The sequence below is a fragment of the Haemaphysalis longicornis genome, unplaced genomic scaffold (assembly GCF_048455015.1).
Source record: "Haemaphysalis longicornis isolate Haplotype H1 unplaced genomic scaffold, Haemaphysalis longicornis Haplotype H1 scaffold_6, whole genome shotgun sequence".
Lineage (NCBI taxonomy): Eukaryota > Metazoa > Arthropoda > Arachnida > Ixodida > Ixodidae > Haemaphysalis > Haemaphysalis longicornis.
In genome coordinates, this window is record NW_027526407.1 from 161,377,854 (window position 1) to 161,397,952 (window position 20,099).

A 20,099-nucleotide genomic window follows, 5' to 3' on the forward strand; every position below is an offset into this window, starting at 1 on the left:
ATTCCTAGTAGCTTTATTGCAGCTGTTTATGGAGGGTGTCTGATTGCAGTTTCAAGGGATATTCGTATTGCTGTTTCTATCTTATTTTTCACTTGATTTTCAGCCGCTGAAAAAACAGGTTGTATGCCACTACGCTTGTCTTTTGGGATTGAACCTAATGAAGCGTCCTTCTGTACCATTCCAGTTTGTTCGTTGTTTTCTTTAGGAAAATTGTGGTTTTTCCAGGGTAGTCTTCTGGAGCAGGTGTATACAGTAATACCCCTTTAGATTGCTCTGAAGTAGCAGTCCTAGTATCCACTTGTTGTACAAACATGAAAATTTAGATGACGTAGCCTTTCTCATCTGCTGTTATAAATTCTGATTATCTTAGATATTTCTGAAACGCCTCCTATTGCTGCTTTTAGAAGAATTTAAGGCAAACCACTGGTTGTTGAAGTAGCTCTTCCTTTTCAGTGAAGGGGAGTTTGGTTGTTCATATTAATACGTGATCAACAGTTATCCTTCTGTGAACGTTCGGCATTTCCTGGATTTTAGCTAAATATTTCTTTTGGGTGTTGAAGACACGGTGTAAATAACTTATAGTTGAGGTGATATCTCTAGGACTATATATATCTTTGCAGTGTGACTTCAATCTCTGTCGCTTTCTCTTGTCTCAAAATAAAATTTTCAGGTAGATTTAGAACCCTTTTGTGAAATGTACGTAAATTAGTGTTTTTATTGTAGTTCCATTTGACAATTATCGAAGGATTGTATAGGTATAGGGCAGCGATTATGTGTTTACTTCCATTGGAAACCCATTGAACAATTACACTTTCAGATGCAAGAAGGCATCGTGCGCCTGTAAACCAGTTCTGAAACCTATCATAGTTTTCGGTATTGCCGCTGTCTGGCTGTTGTCTTCAAACTGCATTAAGCTCTTAGCTCTGCTTGTTGTAATGATGTCGTAGTGTAACAAGTGTACCATTTGACTCACAATTCGTCCATCGACGTGATGTAAGAAAGATACGTTTAAGCTATTCTATACTTCGTGTTCCAAAGCTATAGGGTCAGCGTAGAATTTCTTATTTTCGTATAGTTGGCGGCCATTATATGGTTTTCTGCTGAATTTCTTATCATTGCTTTGGCTATGTGTTCCCCAACCATGCCTATGTTTTAGTGGCTATTGCCAAGTTGAGGTTTTGGAAGGGGGGGGGGGTATTTTTTCTTCCTGAATTTATTCCTATCAACGAAGTATCTTATTTTGAATTGTGCTATAGTTGGGTTCCTCAATACTTTTTTATTATTTTGAGTCATTCATGCTTAGCGCCATGATATTGATGGGTTAACTTGTCTAAAGTAAAAATTATCAGCCTTTTATTCCGGCGCTGTGGCTTTTGACACATGGTGCAGGTTTGTCTTTGACAGGTTTGACTAGAGGACTGGAGATTTTACCTAATTTTTGGCTGACACTCACACCCGCCTGCAAAGTGACGGCCGATGCCTTAGATGTACCAACAGGAGACATCTCGCACACATTTGCCCGAAAAGGTCAAATGTACGCCATGTAAGCGACGACATGCTACCACAATGTGCATCTTTGACACCACGCGAACGGAATCAAATCCAGCCGTGACATGGAGACATGCAGCGATGCACTTTACTCCGCACGAGTCACCCATTCTGCAGATAATCAGCGGTTTCCTACCACATATATTCCGTGGGTGGATTGTTGCTCCGGTTAGTTGGCGATACGTTCATGGTGGTTTTCATAATGGCAATCAGCAGACATTTATGGAACAAGATACAGCCTGTAGGCTGAATTTAGCTGCTATTGGGGAAAAGGATATTCGGTCGTCATTGCATTCAGGTGATCTTGAGGTGCAAGGCAAATGTGTAGAGTCGTCAGGGCGATCCTTTGCTGTCAACACTAAAGCTTGGCTTTACACGTGGAGTGTACTGCCGTTGCTTGCATTTGTGAAGACGTCGGTAAAGAACCTAAGTGCAACACCAATCGCTAGAGCAGCGTAGACAAGGGGAAGAAACAAGCTGACCCCATGGCTTTACCAGTCAAGGAGTTCACAGAAGCACAAAGCCATCTCCTTGGTTCGAACCAGAGTTGGATGTTTATGTCCACATAGAGACATTTATATCAGGGAGAAAAAAAACAAATGCTGCTTAGGTCGGCATTACTGCAAGCCAGGATTTGCCATTATAGAGACATTAAATGAGAAAAATAGCAAGGAAAGCAAATCCAGCAGCCTTGTGTTTGTTCTGTCAACGCCGCCTGTATTAACATTGCCTGACGCGTCGCGCGCTTTTCAATGGGAAGGGTAGGGACGCTTAGTTCAGGCACTGATCCGCTATGTGGCGCGTGCCAGCGGACATCTCGCCTTACGTCACTGCTCGCGAGTCCCGAACGCTCCACCCACTTCTACGACGTGTGTCTGTCAGCTTGCATGTTGGGCTTTAAGGGCCGTTTCGGTTACATCTTAGCCGCGACGGGGCGCTAGTTCTGTGGCGCTCTGGGGGATCTCGTTCAACGTGTCGCTCGCTTCATACTTGCTGCATTTTTCCAAAGATAAAGACGGAGGCGGACTGAAAGTGCAAGAACATACTCATTGTCGGGTAGATATATAGCTAACAGAAAAACGATATTTTCGGATGGGGCAGCAATTATTTTACTAATATTTTTTTTCTGGAGTATTTACAGAAGAAAAAATTGCGTGCCCTTTTTTTGTTCAGGCGCTCACTTCTACGATTACTTTCCAAAAATATGACGGGCTTGTAAACTTCAGAAAATTATTGGAAACAAAAGGATAAGCAGCTGGGATACCGCCACGCTGTCTGGCCGCTTCTACAGTACAGTCCTCAATTTTAGAAGTGCGTACCGATGCGGAGTGCGAACAGCGGGGTCAAAACAATACCCAAATGCGAAGGCGATAGAGGTGGGATGCCCAACTCGGAAAATTTCAGGGCCTGTGATCCGAGTAGATAAGCGCGCAAAGCCGGCATCAGCCTGCGGCAGCGCGAGGGATTTTGCTTCGTGACAAAGGAAGTTTTATCAGTGACAGACCAAGACAGAAAGGCATGGTGAAAAACAAGAAGGCGTAGGAGCGCCGCCTCGGGAACGCTAAACAAACTTTCCACTATTTTGCATAGTTTTCGAGAAGCGGCGCTGGCTGGTGGACACGAAAGCACGTTGGAAGGCTACGGAGCGGCGAAGGGTAGAAGACAGCAGCAGGAGAGTGGCTGTTTGGCCATTTTTCGCTCACGCGTTAGGCATTGTTTATACAGGCGGCGTTGGTTCTGTGCACAAAAACACCCGAGAATGAAGGCTTCTCTTGCTGTTTTGGGCGGTTTTTTAAGGTAGACACAACTCGCCTTATGAACTCTCTGACCATTGTTCTGAATGGAGATGTATTGCGGAAGTTCAATTATTTACTCATGTTTGAATATTGGCGTTTGAGGAATAACTCCCACAGGGGTGTTCAGAGCTCGCCATTCCCGACAACGGAAAGATTGCCCTTTCAATTACGAACAGAGTACTTCGATGAGTTTCTTCAAACAAGGAAGGGATGAGTATAGGATGAGGCTTTGAGGCAAGGCCCGAATGATGACCAGACAAGAAATGCGCGGACAGAAGGCCTTGTCCAGACCATAACGTCTACGTGCATCCCCGGAGAGGTTCTACAAAAAGCCTCAACAACTACTCGCATTCAGGCCGTGTGCTATGCAACCTCGCATACCTTTGAGTCCTATTTTTTGAACGATTGCTTTAAAAAGGAACATAATATCCACGCCACCGTGGAAAAAGAAAAATGCCCCTACAATTACCCGCACATTGTCGTAATAACCGTCACATGCATTCAAGTATTAAGCAATTTTTCGCCATGGAAGCCACTTGCTACAGCTCCGTCCACACAGTACTTTGGGAGTCAGTCCACGCAACTACGCTGAAGTGTATTTATGACAGCAGAGTCACATTAGTGCAGCAAACTTCAGCAATCAGGGGATCGGGCGGTCACTAGTCCTGTGCAAACGTGTTGCCTTTCTAGCTGAGCGAGTAAGCGTTTGGTGGGAGTGGAAGACCTCGCGGATTTGTGATTTACGCCTACATATTGCAATAATAAAGGCTCTGAGAACATGGTGGCACGTTCGCAGGCAGACATAGTGCGCCAGGCGCAAGTTTTGAACGGGGCTTCTGGGGTCTCGGTGCTTGGGGGCGGGAGTGACAATTAAAGCTAGAAGTCGGCTTGTGCTTTTTTACCTCAGCTCTTGTTTATTACAGCGGAGCTGTTTAACCCAGCCGTAAGTCGTCCAACGCAATCCGAAAACCTCTAATTCGAAACAAGAAAACACGCTGTGGGTGGGAATCGAACGTCGGTCCTCTGCGTTCTAAGACCCATGTCTATCCAATTGACATAATATTGCATTCCCAGTGCCCAGCTTTATTTTATTTAGGTTGTTCGTAGCGTTAGCTTCGCACGTCACATGCGCGGTCGGTCGCCGCTTCGTTCTTTCGTTCGCTGGTGTACTCGCTAGTTCATCCGTTTGTTCGTTCGCACGTTTGTTGTTTCGTTCGTTCTCAAAGCCCTCCCTGTCAAAACTGAGATACCCAGAGCCGTGCTTAACAACACAGATGCTTCATATTGCCCTTGAACTGGTTTCTTGGCGTCATGCAGGATTGCGCGTGGACCTGCGCCACGCGAATATCTCGCAAAAACCAACAACACAGTTTACGTAAGTCCGCGCACCAAATTGAGAAGAAAATAGAGCTTGCAAAACAGATGTCTAGTTATCGTTGGTGGTTGCCTTCGGTTCTAGTGCTTGCTAATGCGGTCTACTTTGGGATTGATGTGAGAATCGGCAGACAACACGATCCTGGCTTGCAGTCGTAACACCTTCCGGCGGCGAGTTCAGAAATCTATGTGAGGGGCAGCAGTAGGGCCTCTGACGAAAGGAGAGGGCCTTCAGCTCTGATATTTCTCTAGCCTTGCAACACTAGGGCAAGCTGCGGCAATTTTGAAATGGGTCAGTCACTCTTCTGATATTGTCCCAAAATGGGCTGGCGCTCGGCTTTCGCAAGACAGGATTACGTCGATGTATCTGATGCCGTTCAACAAAGATTCGAGCTTCCAGTATTCGTGTTTTGGATGATATGTTTTTTCTGCTTGCAGTTTTGTCTTCTACAACTTAATACCAGAACGAGCCTTGCTTCTCATATGACTAATGAATGTCTTTGTGCGTGTAAAGTATTGTTGTTCGCTATTTTCTTTGTCCTTTCTCTTCATTCCTTACTGTAAAATTTAGAGCTGTTTACCTTAGTGACGACAGGCTTTTCTTGCGTCCTTCGAAATTGAATGTTTTGTCTGCTCCGGTGGTTCATGTAATGTTGACAGTGACAATGAATGATCTGCTTTGTACGGGGTTTCCTGACCGTCGCTCTTGATCATTCGTTGTTTAAGACAGGTATGCCTGCTGGATTCACTGAGTTCCCCAGCTTGAGTTTTCGAGATTGGTTATTACGCTTCAGTAAAAAGTTTTTACTGGATTTCCCAAGCGGATTTTTTTCGCATCAAAGATGTTTACACGGCTTTCTTTTGGACACAGCAAAGTCACCCACTGCTTTATGTTCGCTCTGGTTTGGTAGCCTAATGCTTCCTGGGTGGTTTTGATTACCCTTTTGTTGCCAAGGTGACTGAAAATGTTGAAAGCCTGTGTTCTCTTTGCCTTTGATCGCTTGGGGTATTTTAAAAAGCGGAGGCTGCTGTAATTCTTGTAAAGTATTGTTGTGATCAACTGTAATTAGGACTTTGTTGATCGAAGTTGCTAAAGCTGTTTTGCTTCAATCCACAGTTACCTTTTTCGTTAACAGCGCTATATTAAAGTCTGCTTCCTCAAGATACATAGCGTTAGTTTTTATCTGCACAAACGGTATATACTTATTTTACTGTGTTTCATCTTTCCAGACGTAAAGACATTACCAAGTTGTGTTTATTATTCAGCTCCAGCTTGTGGCGGCAGTTTATCATAGTAAAATTTTAACAACTCTGGACTTGCTTTGGTTAGATTTTCTGGGATTGTTATTTTCGTTCTCGGTTTATTCTTTTCCTTTTTATTCTGTGAACCTTTCTCTCAATATCCACAGATGTGCTGTTTTTACATCCAAGATTTTTTGTCATACATAGCCTTAAAAGCTAGGGGCAACAGCAGCCCTTCTAGGACTGAGATTGTCCTTTTCTGGGTGGTTTGACTTGAAATATTTCAAGATTGTTAGAAGTGGTAGTCTGTTGCTATACATTTCAACATCATTTGGAAAGGCCAGTAGTTGCGTTTGGAGTTTTGGTATCTCGAGTTTTTTGCATGCACATTGATCTACTCCTTTGCCGTCATCACTCGATGGCATTAAAAAGAGAAGTCTTCACAATTGTTCAATAGACAAGCAATAAAGAAGTGCGTAGGTAAAGAAATAAAATTTCACCTTATTATACAATGTTAGCAAGCGCACCAAGAAAAAAAATGGTTATAACTAGTTCATACAAGTGGAGCAGGTAGGTGTTTCCAGTCTCGTGATGCATGGTACTCTAAATGATTGTGCGAATGTTCTGGTAAGACATGAATTGAAACCTACTTTACAAGCATGATCAATGCGAATGGAAACATATGAAGGAGAGGGAATTAATTTATCGCGTAGCCCATTTCGACGGTGCAGTTTGTGAAATAGGCTCAAGCAAGAACCTTGAAGACAAGTATATAATAACGGAGGTCGACAGTAGACTTCATTATAGTTAGGTTAGCTTTACGGTTATAAATAGAAAATGAAGAAGCGTGCACAGTTATTCTGGATCATTTCAAGACGCTGATTCAGTTTGTCACGACATTGGTCTCATATTGATGAGGAATATTTATTGTATAGGGCACTAATGTTTTATACATTACTAGACTTAGTGAAGGTTTTGCGTTGTGGAATTTTTTGGGGAAGTACCCCCTTCCCATTTTATAACATTATTAGCAACGCGTTGCACGTGAGCATCCCATAATAAGGTAAACTTAAAATGGACAGCTACACATTTGTAAGAGTCAACGGATGACAGGCGTACGTTTTTGATGTAGTACGGACATCTACCTCCTTGTATCCTAGAAACGTGCATGACTACATTTATTGAGAATAGATTCCATGAGAAATGTATTACTCCGGTTAATAACTGCAGAGAGATGATATTTAGGTGTACGACTATTGTTTTACCTTGTTATTTACCGTAATATAACAGAGTCATCCACGAAAAAGTGCAAATAAAACGTCCAGTGTTATCACAGTCGTTATTAGAGGTAAGAAATAAAAGCGCACACCAGATCAATCATTGGGGTACGCCAGATTCAGCCCTAATTGGTTGGGTGTTACAGCTGCTAGGTAAAACAAAGAGGTTACGATTACTTAAAAATACTCAATCAATCTGTGAACGCTTCATCGACGTCTAATTGTCCTAGTTCACAGAATTGTAGTTCATGTGGTACCTATTGGAATGCTTTTAAGAAATCAAGAAAATACAGTTGGCATGTAATGAGCGACCTAGAATGTAATGGAGTTAGTGGGTTAGCAGGGCAAGTTGAGTTTTTCAAGAGCACAATTTGTGACATTCATGTTGAGCCGAGGTGACAAATGAGTTTGATTCAAAGAGTTTCACCAGGTTGGCGTACATGATGAGTTCTAATAGCTGGAACAAGTACTTGTAAAATAAATAGGACTTTTGTTAGCTGTACAAGATTTCAGTTTTGTATGGTGTGCAACGGACATATCTAACGATAGTCAAAAAATGTTGTCCAGTAGGATGTCACTGTAAGTGCATGTGTTTTTTGGAACTTTTATGGTGATGCTGTGTTAGCCAGACAAAGAATAATTAGAAAGCCGTTATTATATATATATACAAGTGCTGTCGGAAGATAACTGAGGCAATATGGTGTAGTCATAGTAATTTCTCACTAGCAGGTAGTTGCGTTTTTCACCTGAAAAGATGTTAACAAATACCTCTTGGAAGGAGGTAACACTTTCATCTTTAGCGTTCAGGTAATTGGATGGGTCAACCAAGGAAATGTTTTCAAAATATGTGGATGTACAGTGCTCCAGAATTGTCTATGGTTGTTACATAGGATGGCTCGCAGTCTATTTTTTTTAAACAGAACAATTTGGCACTTTTAATAGCAGTAACGTAAGCATTTGGAGCGTTCTTATAGACGAACAACACCATTCTAGTTGGATTTTGTATTCCCTGTCAACCAAAGCACTTCTTTTTATTAGCTACCAGTTTGATTAGGATATTGTACCAAGTCACGTGCGTGTTTTTGTTACAGTACATTGTTGAATATACTTATCTGTCAGTTCATAAACTCTAGCGCAAAAATGTTTAAATTTTCTCGAATATAACGTCATCAAAAAGTTAAAAAAATACTTCAATGAATTGTGACAAGGCGTTATTTCTGGAAGCGAAGTGATGCATAGGTTTTATAACGCGCTTAGTATTTATGATGGGTGCATCAAGATCGAGATTGCGAGGCTATATGCTTTTATTTAAGGCAAGTATGTGATAAGGGTAACGAAGTTAGGGCGATAAGTAAAGGTAAGGCCGAGGGTATGAGTGTTGCTAGTCGTAATTTTATACAAATTCCTAGTTATGCGGATTTCCATTTCGCTCAGAAACAAACTGAGGGTAATAGAATACAGAACACATCTCTATAAAATAGCTAAATTCCTGAGAAAACGAGGTAATATGAGGCCACTCGGTGCGCCACATTGTGCTGGGAAAATTAAAATCGCCGAAAACGAAAACAGGTCATGAAGGAAAGATATTTTGAATATTGTTATTTGCGTCATGTAGGTCATAGGTGGTATCCTAGGCAGTATAAAGCATAGGTGGTATAATTCTTTCGCATTCTTCAGCTCAAAAGTTAGCTTGTTCCGATATTTTCATACAGCCCTAAGTGAAGTGCTCATTAGGCTGTATTTCTTTTTATACAGGCCTAAATTTAATAAACTAAAAAAATCCAGAAAGAAAACGAGTGTGCAGCCCTGACGCTGTGAATTTACGCACGGAAAATCTTCATTTACATATTGCCACCGCTCTGCGGTAATCAAACATGACTGACTGAAAGAACATCGCGCCTTCTTGCAGTGATGGACAGCTCGGGCAAGGTCGAGAGTGGTGTGCTGAAGGGTGGCCATACCTTTTTTGGCTTTTACTCCCAATGCATGGAAGCACTGACAGGAAATGGCGCCCTTCTGGACATAGCGGACAAGTCAACCGTAGATCTGGACTTCTCGAGCAAGTATTGTCTGTCCACCCTGCGTCTTGTATCCCAGCTCCATGAAATCTCTAAGGTATTCCAACTTTTGCATTGTTGACCTCAGTTTTCGTATCACCGCCTACCACTAAAGAAATGCACAAAAATCCCCAAGGATAGGTGTGCTATGAACTCTTTCAGCGCTCTTAAGGTTTTTTTTAAACAAGAGTTGCTTTTCTGTTTTTTTTCTAATTTTCGGACTCAGCCATACTGAAACAAAAAAATGAGCCACGAACGCAAAAATTTGAAATTTAGAGGCATCACACCAATACAACTCATTTGGAAAATGAAATTTTTCTTTCGGTTAGAACAATGTTTCATAGTTTTATTTTATGCACAACCCTTTCAACGTGAAGAAACAAATAAAGCTGGTGGTTAGTGGGTAGATATATATGGACCCTTTGAGAAACCAAAGTTTCAACTTTCTTCTCCACCCTGTCATCATACCCTGTGCCCGCCGGAGCTTCTTTATCATGGCGTCAAGCTCCACCAAAGTGTTAGACTGGTCATGTTTATCTAAAAAGGCGTCTTCAAGGAGCACGTCACTACAAAACTAGCAGCTTAGGTTTTATTCTCAAGGCGGTTGAGCCTAATTTGTGTTCGGTTGTCAAACGACGGCACTGGGGCGGATACGTTTAGTCTGACGTTTGTAATACACAAGAAGTGATACGATTTCTTTCTATTTTCCTGCCGCATTTTGTGTATTCAAGATAGGGCGAAAACTGTTAATGCGCAAGGGCACATAACATAAACCAGGTCTCTTATCTCGTTTATTTAGAAGGTCCTAATTGTACGTGCCACTGAAACTGCCTTATATAAATACCTCTTTTTGCAATAATTCTTACACATGCTGGAGTTCACCTAAGCATGGTTTCTCTACTGCTGTAGGTCTACCAGTGTCTGACGCCTTTCGTTAGCACTACAAGTCACGCAAACAAACAAATCTCTTCGGAAAACTTTGCTCTGCTTGCTTGCTGTCAATGCAAAATTCTTAAGAAAAAAAATAAAGCGAATGCTGTCGCAGTGGTACCGATGGCGTTCTGACGTTAACAATATGCATTTTCTATAGAGCATTTGGTCGAACCAAAACCTCTAAGAAATTCTGTGGATACACAGCGCCTGCTTAAAACCGGGCTTAAATTCAGGCATTCATTTTTTTTTAAATGAGAAATCGTCCCAAACACAATTTGAGAAATCAGGGGAAAACTTTTACTACACTTAAAAGCAGCTTTGTCAAACTACTATGAGACATCGTTTACATGTCAGCTAGGGAAAGCTTACGGCTTCAAGTAAATAAAGGTTAGGTATTTATTATTTGCTTGGCCATTTTTATGTATTTATTTATAATGTTTTGATATATCATTCATCACGCCTGGCAGTCCCTAAAGTCAGGTGTGAGCTACCAAAGAGGCTACAATGTTTGGTATATACATTCAAACAAAAGCACACTCCCTTAGAAATACTTGACTTGGCTCATTTTGAACACTGCAACAAAAGGATTCCTTTTGCCTCGTGGCGTCCTTCACGCTTCTCGTTATACATTAAGGTGCTCGAGGCTACCTCGTCTCTGGCTTCTACCAGTATGTCTTCAATCTCAGGCTCATTCGACGGAGCTAATACGATAGCTTGTGCCTCACTAGAGGCTTCACAAACGCTTCCGGATGAGCCGTCGGTGGTCTCCGTTGTTGTAATGTTCACCAAATGGAACGATCTGTCTTCGGTTAGTTTACTCGAGGGGATGACCGTGAGAGTAAGCACATCCGGCCGCTGCTCCGGTGGACCTGTGGAGGCTGACTGGGAAAACCTGGAGCCGGTAGCATTCTGCATCCTTTTGTTGCCGTCACGCAGGGCACAGGGGTATTTGTTAGATCCCCAATGGGTGTCTTTGTTGGCCGAGCTTTTGTGTGTTTGCAGCTCGCTTGACTCAATCGGTTCTTGTTGGCCTTCCATCGAACAGTGGTTGAACTACGGTGGTGCCCAACCCTCCGGAGATGCTTTCTGCGGAGCTGCGTGAGTCAAGCCATTTGTAATGAAACAATGTCCGTCTTTCAAGCTTTCATGTTTATTCGTCCAGAAAGAGCTCTCCGTTTTTTCGTCTTCCGCTTCCATTCGGCCGCCGTCGTCGTCGCTCTGATGGTGGATTGACCGCCTACAACGCTTGGAGCTTTTCTTTCGCAAAGCTTCGTGCCTTTACACGTGGCCACACTGCCATGGCAAGCACCAACGAGCTCTTGGCGTGGGTCCTTCACTTTGACACTAGGGTCGTTGTGCATAATTTCTCGGTGGGTGGATCTCATGGTTCGTTGGTAATGTCGTCCTTTCTAGCTTGTGCAAGAGAAATGCTTTCTTTTGTTGCAAAGAATGCAAAAGCGGCTTTCGGAATAATCATGCTCGGCGGCTTTTTACCGCGGCTAATATTCTTTTCAGGTTTGTCCTTGCTGGATGATTCCACCTTTTCTCTGGTGTTCTTGCCTTCCGTTTTGCCGCTGTATGCTTCGAGGATGGTCAGTTAGAGTCCTTGTCTGCGACGATTGCCTCCTTGTGTCCTTAGAGCTTCTCATTATCCATTAAGATGCCTGACGCTACCTCGTCCCTAGCTTCTACCGGTAAGTTTTCAATCTGAAGCTCATCGAGCGCAGCAAAAACGGTGGCTTGTCCATGACTGGAAGCTTCAAAAACACTTCCAGGTGAGCCACTAGGTTTATCAATTGTTGTAATGTTCACCAAGTGGTACGATCGGTCTTCGGTTTGTTTACTCGAGGGGATGGCCCAGAGTCAACACATCCGGCCGCTGCTCCGGATGACATTTTTATGGCGGCCGGAAAAGCGCCGACTTGTTGGTGGCACTGCTCCTCATTCAAACGATGTCGTTGGCCCTCGCGCACGTTTCCTGATGGCGCTTTCGGAAGCCTACTTCGCCGACGTAGCTGTTGCAGTTCTGAACCTCGTTTGCATCCGTGGGATTCCAGGACGATGCTGTTTGTTAGGCAAAGCTAATCGACGCACTTGCAGCCCACCACGCCTGGTACGACAGCACGATGCGGGTATTTGCATAAGGACGTCTGCGTGATGCTGCTCGAGCATAGCAAATTTACGAAGGCCACAACCATTTGTAATGGGAAAGCTGGACTCGCGCATTACTCACTGCATTCGGTAAGTGGACTGCCTGTTATGACGCTCGCTTCATGAAAATGCCTTCTAGTCGACAAAGCCCTACCAAAAACTTCATGACATACATCTACGAAAAGCTGCGGCTGCTGAAAGACTGTGACTTCACTTCAGGTGTCTCCTTTTGCGTGGCAGTATGTGATTGACGGCCGGGCCGACCCTGCACATGCTCCAGCCCTTACCGCGAGGCCGCAAGAAGAGAGCCCTCAAGCGTTCATCTGCCTGGCTGCGGAATTCTAGCACAGTGCGACTCGGCCGAGGTAGGGGTCTCACCTTGAAGGCATGGTGCAGACCCTGACTGAAACGTGTCACCCTCGTCCCGAATTGATTAATGTGCCACGTAGGGGTGACGAGGCAATGGGCGAGGTGGCCCCGACAGCCTTTGAAGACCGAGCCTTATGCCAGACCCGCACCTGGATGAAGGCTTCCTCCACGGCGTCCCGCCCCCCGTTCGTAGGCGAGCCGCCTTCAACGTTCGCAGGACCAAAGCAGTTGGTGTCTCTTGAGAGGCACCCACTCGCCTCTTTTGACCATGGCTCTCCGGAAGGTCAGCGAGATTCAGTGGTGGCCTTGATAGCTATATTCTTCAAGAGCGGGGTTGAAGAAAATATCCACCCCGAAGCTAACCGAGGGCAGCTTGCAGCAGTTCGACGACATTCAACTAGAACATCTGAAGGTCTTAGAAACAAACATCTCACGCAACTTGTTTGCTAAAGTGGCAGACGTATCCGCTAATGAAGCTGCCATGGTTACAATTCAGTCCGGGGCCAGCAACGAAGTATCATCAAATGTTGAAACGGGCCCAGCCGAGAGCAAAGGATACAAGGTAGCACTTCCATTCGACCATCACGTTCTGGCGACACTTTTCGAAGCAGACGAGAAACTTTGAGAAGGTAAAAACGGAGAAGGAACGAGGGAGTCACTTAGTAAACGAAAAGCCGACCAAGCGAGCTGCATGGCGCACCTCTTGGGCGTACAGAACATGATCGTGCCGGAAGACGCAGGGCCTTACTCGTCAACGATAGAAACCACAGCGCTAGCTAGAAAGGAAGACACCAAGCGAAATGCGAAAGAGTTCTACCGAGCACAGACATGCAACCTCCTCTTCCGCCGTTCGTATACCGACTTTTATGTAGACCTTCAATCAAGAGTGAGGAGCAAACCAAAACATTTCATCGGTGCGCCATATCGCCGTCCGGCCGAGTGTGAAGACGCGAAGCTTTGTCGAGGAAAATCTCCGAGTGAGTCCAGCAGCCAATCTGCCACCAAAGAGAAGATGGCGGCGGCTGAATGGAAGAGAAACAATTAGAAGCGCAGAGCTCGTTCTTGGAGAATAAACATGGTGTCCTGAGGCTCGGACATTTGTTCATTACAAGGGAAGATGACCGGCCAGGCCTCGACGCCGACACAAGCCATCATCGTGAGCGAGCCTTCTTCGACTCAGGCAGCTCTGCAGAATGCGTCTCCGAAGAGCTGGCCACCACCGTCGTTCAAGAGCAGTTCGACGGAAGGCCAACAAGAATCCCTGGAGTTAAGTGAGCTGCAAACAGCAAAAAGCTTGGCCAACCAAGACACCCATTGGAGATGTCACAAAGACTTTGGTGCCCTACTCGACGGCAACAAAGGGATGCGGAACGCTAGCGGCTCCGAGTTTTCCCAGTCGGCCTCCAGAGGTCCACCAGAGAACACCGGAGGTGTTTTTGCTTACGTTAATTACTCCGAGTGAGAACGAAAAACGGTCCTGCCGACTTCGCCACTTGTAGTAAACCCACGTCCGAATCTCTATACGCCATGTGTATTCTCCACGGGAACGTGCTCTCCGCCTCTTCTTTTTTTGCTTTCAGTCAGGGGCATATATATATATATATATATATATATATTGTTACTATGTCTACTCATGGTCCGCCCTGTCAAGCGACCCAAGGAATTGACCAACGAATTTATAGAAACATGCCGGCAAGGGAGATTAAGAGATGGTTGCTAGCGTTCGCTGCTGAAGTAGGACTCACTGAGCTACCCCTTGTTTACTTTGCAATATACCGTCATTCCCCGCACGTAACAATTGTTATGGAGGTGCTGGGTACGCCACGACGTATCCTCAGCACACCCAGGTTGTTTGCCGGAGCCGGCGAGTCCCTGGTCTACCACCATCACTGCCCGGACATGCCCAACGAAACAGCTCAGCGCATGGCTCCACTGACCACCTTGCAACATCCGCCAGAGACCGCGACTTCTCTGGCGAATCCGGTGAGGATGTCGACAATTGGCTATGGCACTACGAACGAGTAGGCCGATACAAACGATGGGATGCGACCATGCAGGTCAGCAATATTTCGTTTTCCCAGACTCACACAGCATTGGTTTTTTTGAAAAAATTGTAGCAACCTTCACCAGTTTTGACCGTTTTGTAACGATCATTTGGCACCGTTTTGGTTCTTCTGCAGTGAAAAAGAAAAAAAAGCCGGACAGACTTTACTACAACAAGTTCAACTCCTGGGGGAAACACGTGCGGCATACATTGAAGGCGTGCTCCAGATCTGCCGGATCGTAAATTCGGCGATGTCTGATGAAGAAGGGTCTGATGAAGGGTCACCTTCCTAAAGGGATCGCCAAAGATGTTTACAACTTTGTGATAAACAAAAATCAGCTCAACACTAAGGCCAATGTTCTCCAGCAGAGCAGGACGTTTGAAGCTTTGATGATGCCGTGCGTTACGACCAAGTTTGGACGTCTTGGAAATGTCACCACGGCCACGGCAGTTGATGTGGCCGCGTCATGCGACGTCGCTGAGATTGTGCGTCATATCGTGTGAGAAGAACTGGTACGGCACACAGAGTTGACTCAGCTGCCTGATGACTTGCGCGATGGCTGTGCAATACAGAAGAGCCCTTCAACGCTTTCCCAACCAGGAACACCCGTTTTCTTTCGTTGATGCTCGGGGATCCACGGGAGCTGGCACCTCACGTCGACCGGGATAGTAGGAGCCGTAATGAGCACCTCAACCCTTCATACCCGTCCCAGTACCCAAGCTATGTCGAACGCCCTACCCTCGCGTACTGACAGGGACAGTCCGAAATTTGGAGAGAACCTCCGGTCTGCTATTTTTTGCGGATTGATTGGACACATTGCCCGTTATTTCTTTCGCCGCCGCCAAACAGCGAGATTCGAACAACGGCTCGTGTTCTCACACACTACCTACCCTCGTGAATTTGGGGGCTACGGACATCCGCAGTCAGCACTTCCTCCTGCAGAGGACGCATTCCAACAATCATGTCGCAACAACTCTCCGGCCTCTCAGAGGAGTGTCGCACCCCCGAATCAGCGCGTACGGCGGTCCCCCACTTCACGACGTCACTCGCCCCTGCCGTGAAACTAGCTGGCACGGCCGATGGGGGTGAGGTAGCGGGACAGACTTTTTCGGAAATACCTCTGCCTCTCTTAATGTTAAAGAACAAAGTGGAAGTTATAATTGATGGGATTCCCGTAAGCGCTATAGTGGACAGTGGGTATACGGTTTCGGTTATGAGTTTATGATTCAAACAGCGTTTATGCCGAGGGGTGACGTTCCAATGGCATCAACCGGTTACATTTCTTGGATATGGAGGGGAAGTCTTGTGTCCGCTTGGGACTAGTTTAGCAGTTGTGCATCTCGATGGAAAGGTGTTCAAGACAGAATTCACTGTGCTTCCTCGTACCACACGCGATGCCATATGGGCCATTGAATTCCTCAAAGAGTTTGGTGCTACTGTTGATTGCTCAAATGGAGAAATTCTTCTTAACAATACAGCGAAGTAGAAACAAAGACTTGGGCTTAGGCACACAGGACGAGCGCTGACTTCCAACTGAACTTTTATTACAGAAATCAGCTTTATTTATATACACGAAAGCATACACCTACAATACAACATTCGACGCGATAGTTATTCTATATCAAATGTGCCCGAAACATGACATTCAAAACAGACGCCAATATGATTATCAGCCCGCCCGCACTCAGCACGTGTGTGTACATTGACATGGCAAGCTAGGTTGCTCCGTTTTGAAAGTGTAGATATTCAAGTTTATTTGTGGACTGGGGTATTGAAGAAGCGCTGACACAATGTTCGCCTAGCCTACCTATTTCTGCAGCCTCCACAATTTCCCTTGACAACTGGTCACGATGATTCTGAATGACCTGGCGTTCGTCAAATTTTGAAGTGCATTTCTTGGTGGTGCCCTTGCCGTCTCGGCAGTGTATGCCTAAGTGCCCTCTAACACTTTTGTGGACGCTATTACAGTGTTCTCTGAACCTTGTGTTCAGACACCTGTCCGTCTGGCCCACGTACTTTTTGCCGCATGACCACAGAATCTCATAGACTAACGACGCTGTCCATGCGACTATCTTCGTTTTGTGCTTGATGGAGCACTTTCGGGGTTCCTGTTTCTGGAGGTAGCTCTTTTTGCGAAGGGCCACCAGTTTGCGAGGGGCTGAAAAAACTACTTTCATATCAGCGGCATTCCCTATTTTCTTTAGCCTATGGGCTTCATCATGTATGTAGGGAATCTCCACGACCTTTCTCTTTGTTTTTTCTGGCATGGCCCTGGCCTCACTCTCGCTCTGGCAGCGGTTTTATTTGAACACCCTCAAGATACGCTCATCCACAGATGTAACCACATCAACTGGCTAGTCAGAGCTGTGCAAGCGTTCTCCCTGTAATTGGATGCTACCTCGCATCCTGTGGGAGTATGATCTGGTTAGGGCATTGAGTTAGCATATCATTACAATACCCCTTTTCAGCAGCTTAGAGTGACCGGATGAAAATGGAAGAATTGGCTTATTACTGTGTGGCTCATATTGCCAACAAACGTGGTCCTCTGAAAAGTGGAGGCTCAGGCAGCTTTGGGAAGAAGGCCCTCGAGGCAGTCAGCGGAGCTTTCACACGTCACGATAACGTAACATTGAGCAAGGTAAAGTCCTCAGAAAAAAATTGCAATGATTTGAAGCTCACAGTCCTTGCCCTAGCCCAACCATAATCCCACTGTACAAACTCTCCGCCCCTTGCCCAGCCCCCACCCATGGTACATATTCTGGATATATATATGTGTGTGTATATATATATATATATATATATATATATATATATATATTATATATGACATATATTCTCTTTCGATGACATTAAAGTCACGCTTCTACAGAGCAGTTTTTCTAGCTGTAGGGAGCGAGAACAATGTGAGTCTTACTTAATCTACAAATTTAATACTCTGAAGGGGGGTCTTAATGAGAGTCCTGGGACTATGACTGTAATTCGTACGCTGCATGACCATTGAAGCATAGTGACCCCGGGACATACGAGACCTTGTAGTTTTGTTTTCCTTTTGCTATCGGCCCTTCCCGCGCAGGGAATTGCACGGCCTGAGGTTTACAGGCAGCCTGTTGCTCCAGGTGTGAGGTTGTACATTGTAACACCAACAAACTACCATTATGTTCCGCAGTCACTACAATTATCTCGTCCGCTCCCGACCCCCTACCAACACTTCTCTTCCGGTCCCCGCTATTTTTATTTTTATATTTTCTCTCATTTCCTTGTGTCAACGCTCGGCAAGCATAACATGCCTCATTAATAACCAGATGGTACCCATTGCCTGTTTATGTCACCATATGTCATACCCATTTTGTCCTTGAGAAATGTAAAACGGAATGTTGAAGCTTTTAGTTCCAACCGAGCGTGTAAGAAGTATTTTATTTTGCTGCCTGTTGTGGCTTATGCCTCGCGTGTTTTGTAATCACATTGTGATCCCCAATGCTGGTGTTCACGGAGTGCACGCGTCCTTCCTGTCTTTCCACTCATGTTTTGCTTTGTTTCTCTTTTTCATTGTTTCCGTCATTTTCTTTTTCTTTTTTCTTTTTCTTTGGTTGCCCAAGAGGCACGGCACATACCGACGGTCGCCTCTCTCTTCTTGTTTTCATGTTTTTTTTTTAAATTGCCGCGCTCCGACATATTTTCCTGGATTGGGCCCAGGGCTCCACGCGTGCCGGCGACAGCCGAGTACTAACAGTTAACAGGCCGTACATTGACCTGGCGCGACACGACGCGACGCCGTGTACAAATGGAGGCGTAGGCGGAGAAGGGGACGCCTCAAATGGGCTCCCCCATTGGCTTTTGTGGGACCCCCCAAAGTCGTGGAGGCTGCCTGCGCTTCAGATGCAGTAATTGGCCCCGCTTGCATTCTTGACCATGCCGCTAAAGACGGTCAGTAGTTAATCCTTGTTACCGGTGACGCGCATGTAAACTCACTGCTTGTGGCGGCGTGTGCTTTGTAGTTTTTCCCTCCCGAAGACACCGGATGTTTTTGGGCCTTTCGCCGCCCGTGAACTCGTCGCATTTCCTGTTATCCCCACCACCCGCGTTCATGCAGCGTGTTCCTCCTTGCCTCTTTCTTGCCTCCTCCTTGCCACCTCGTTCCTCCCTCTTCCTTTCGCCTTCTTTATTAATATTATTTTTTAAGGCTCTTTTTCGCCTGCCTTTGGCAGAATAAGCTCTGTATGCTGTGTGTGGTCATTTGTGTGTTTGTTTCCCATGTGGCTTGTGTTTCGGGGCGCCGCCCCCACTCTGAGTCCGTACGATTTTACCCAAAGCGTTCATTCCTGAGGAAGACCTGTCTCAGGTCGAAACGTTGGAAATAAAGTCTCCGAAGAGCGTACTTCTATTTTGTGTATATATATATATATATATATGTATATATATGTTTATATATATTAATTGTAACGTGGCGGCACCGCTAATGGTTCGAACAATGGATGAAGGATGAGGAACTATCTATTTACACCATTTATAACGCGGCCATGGACTCAGCCACTTCGTCGTTTTCGTTGTCTTCTGTGATGAGCCGTTGCAGTATAGGGCATTGGCCGCCTAGGTGTCCCGTGACATTACCCCCCGGTCGAAGCTGCAGCGCGGTGAGGATAGTGACGCAGATGAACAATGTTGGAAAATGCAAGCCAGGCAGCGTACGCCTCCAAGCTTCGTCGTGGTCGCAGATGCTTGTGCGTGACTCTACACGCCACTGCTGTCTTCTTCTTCTTTGATGCCGTAACAATATTTATATATTTATTTATATATGTGTGTATATATATAAGGCAGAAATAAAGTTTGGCAGTCAAGAAAACCTCGGAAAACAAAGGGGAGGTTGTCGTAGGTAATTGAAACAGATAAAGAATTTGGAAAGAAAGTGGGGAAAAAATGCCCGCCACGTGGGATCCGAACCCATGACCACCAGAATACTGCTCAGAATACCCACTACGCAAGCTGCGGGGCTATTTTTCCCTCCACTTTCTGGGGTATTTATGTCAATGTAAATTTTTCCTGTGCTTGGGGGTGGTAGCCAGAGCCACTCCGACTTTTCGGGTTGAAGAGGACCTTCTTTTTTTACCCCCGGGCCGTGACTCGAGTGTCTACGACTTGTCGAGAGTGGTCGACCAGCGTTCAAACGTCGTATGCTTCCTATGGCACCAAGACTGCCAGAACAGAGTCCCTCGATATGCATATAGCGAATCAGAATAGGTCGTGGGTCGCGGGTCCGGATCCCACCCGGCGGGCATTTTTTCCCCACTTTCTTTATTTCCAAATTCTTTA

At 45.3% G+C, this 20,099-nt stretch overlaps 1 protein-coding gene across 1 annotated transcript in view; it reads left to right on the forward strand.

Annotated features, from left to right (window-relative positions):
* The window catches only part of LOC144142030 (nose resistant to fluoxetine protein 6-like), a 112,992-nt gene that overhangs the window by 14,891 nt on the left and 78,002 nt on the right, over positions 1-20,099 (forward strand). Inside the window, exon 2 of the mRNA XM_077673455.1 lies at positions 9,147-9,352. Coding sequence (XP_077529581.1) covers positions 9,147-9,352 — 206 coding nt within the window. The remainder of the gene's footprint in view (positions 1-9,146; positions 9,353-20,099) is intronic.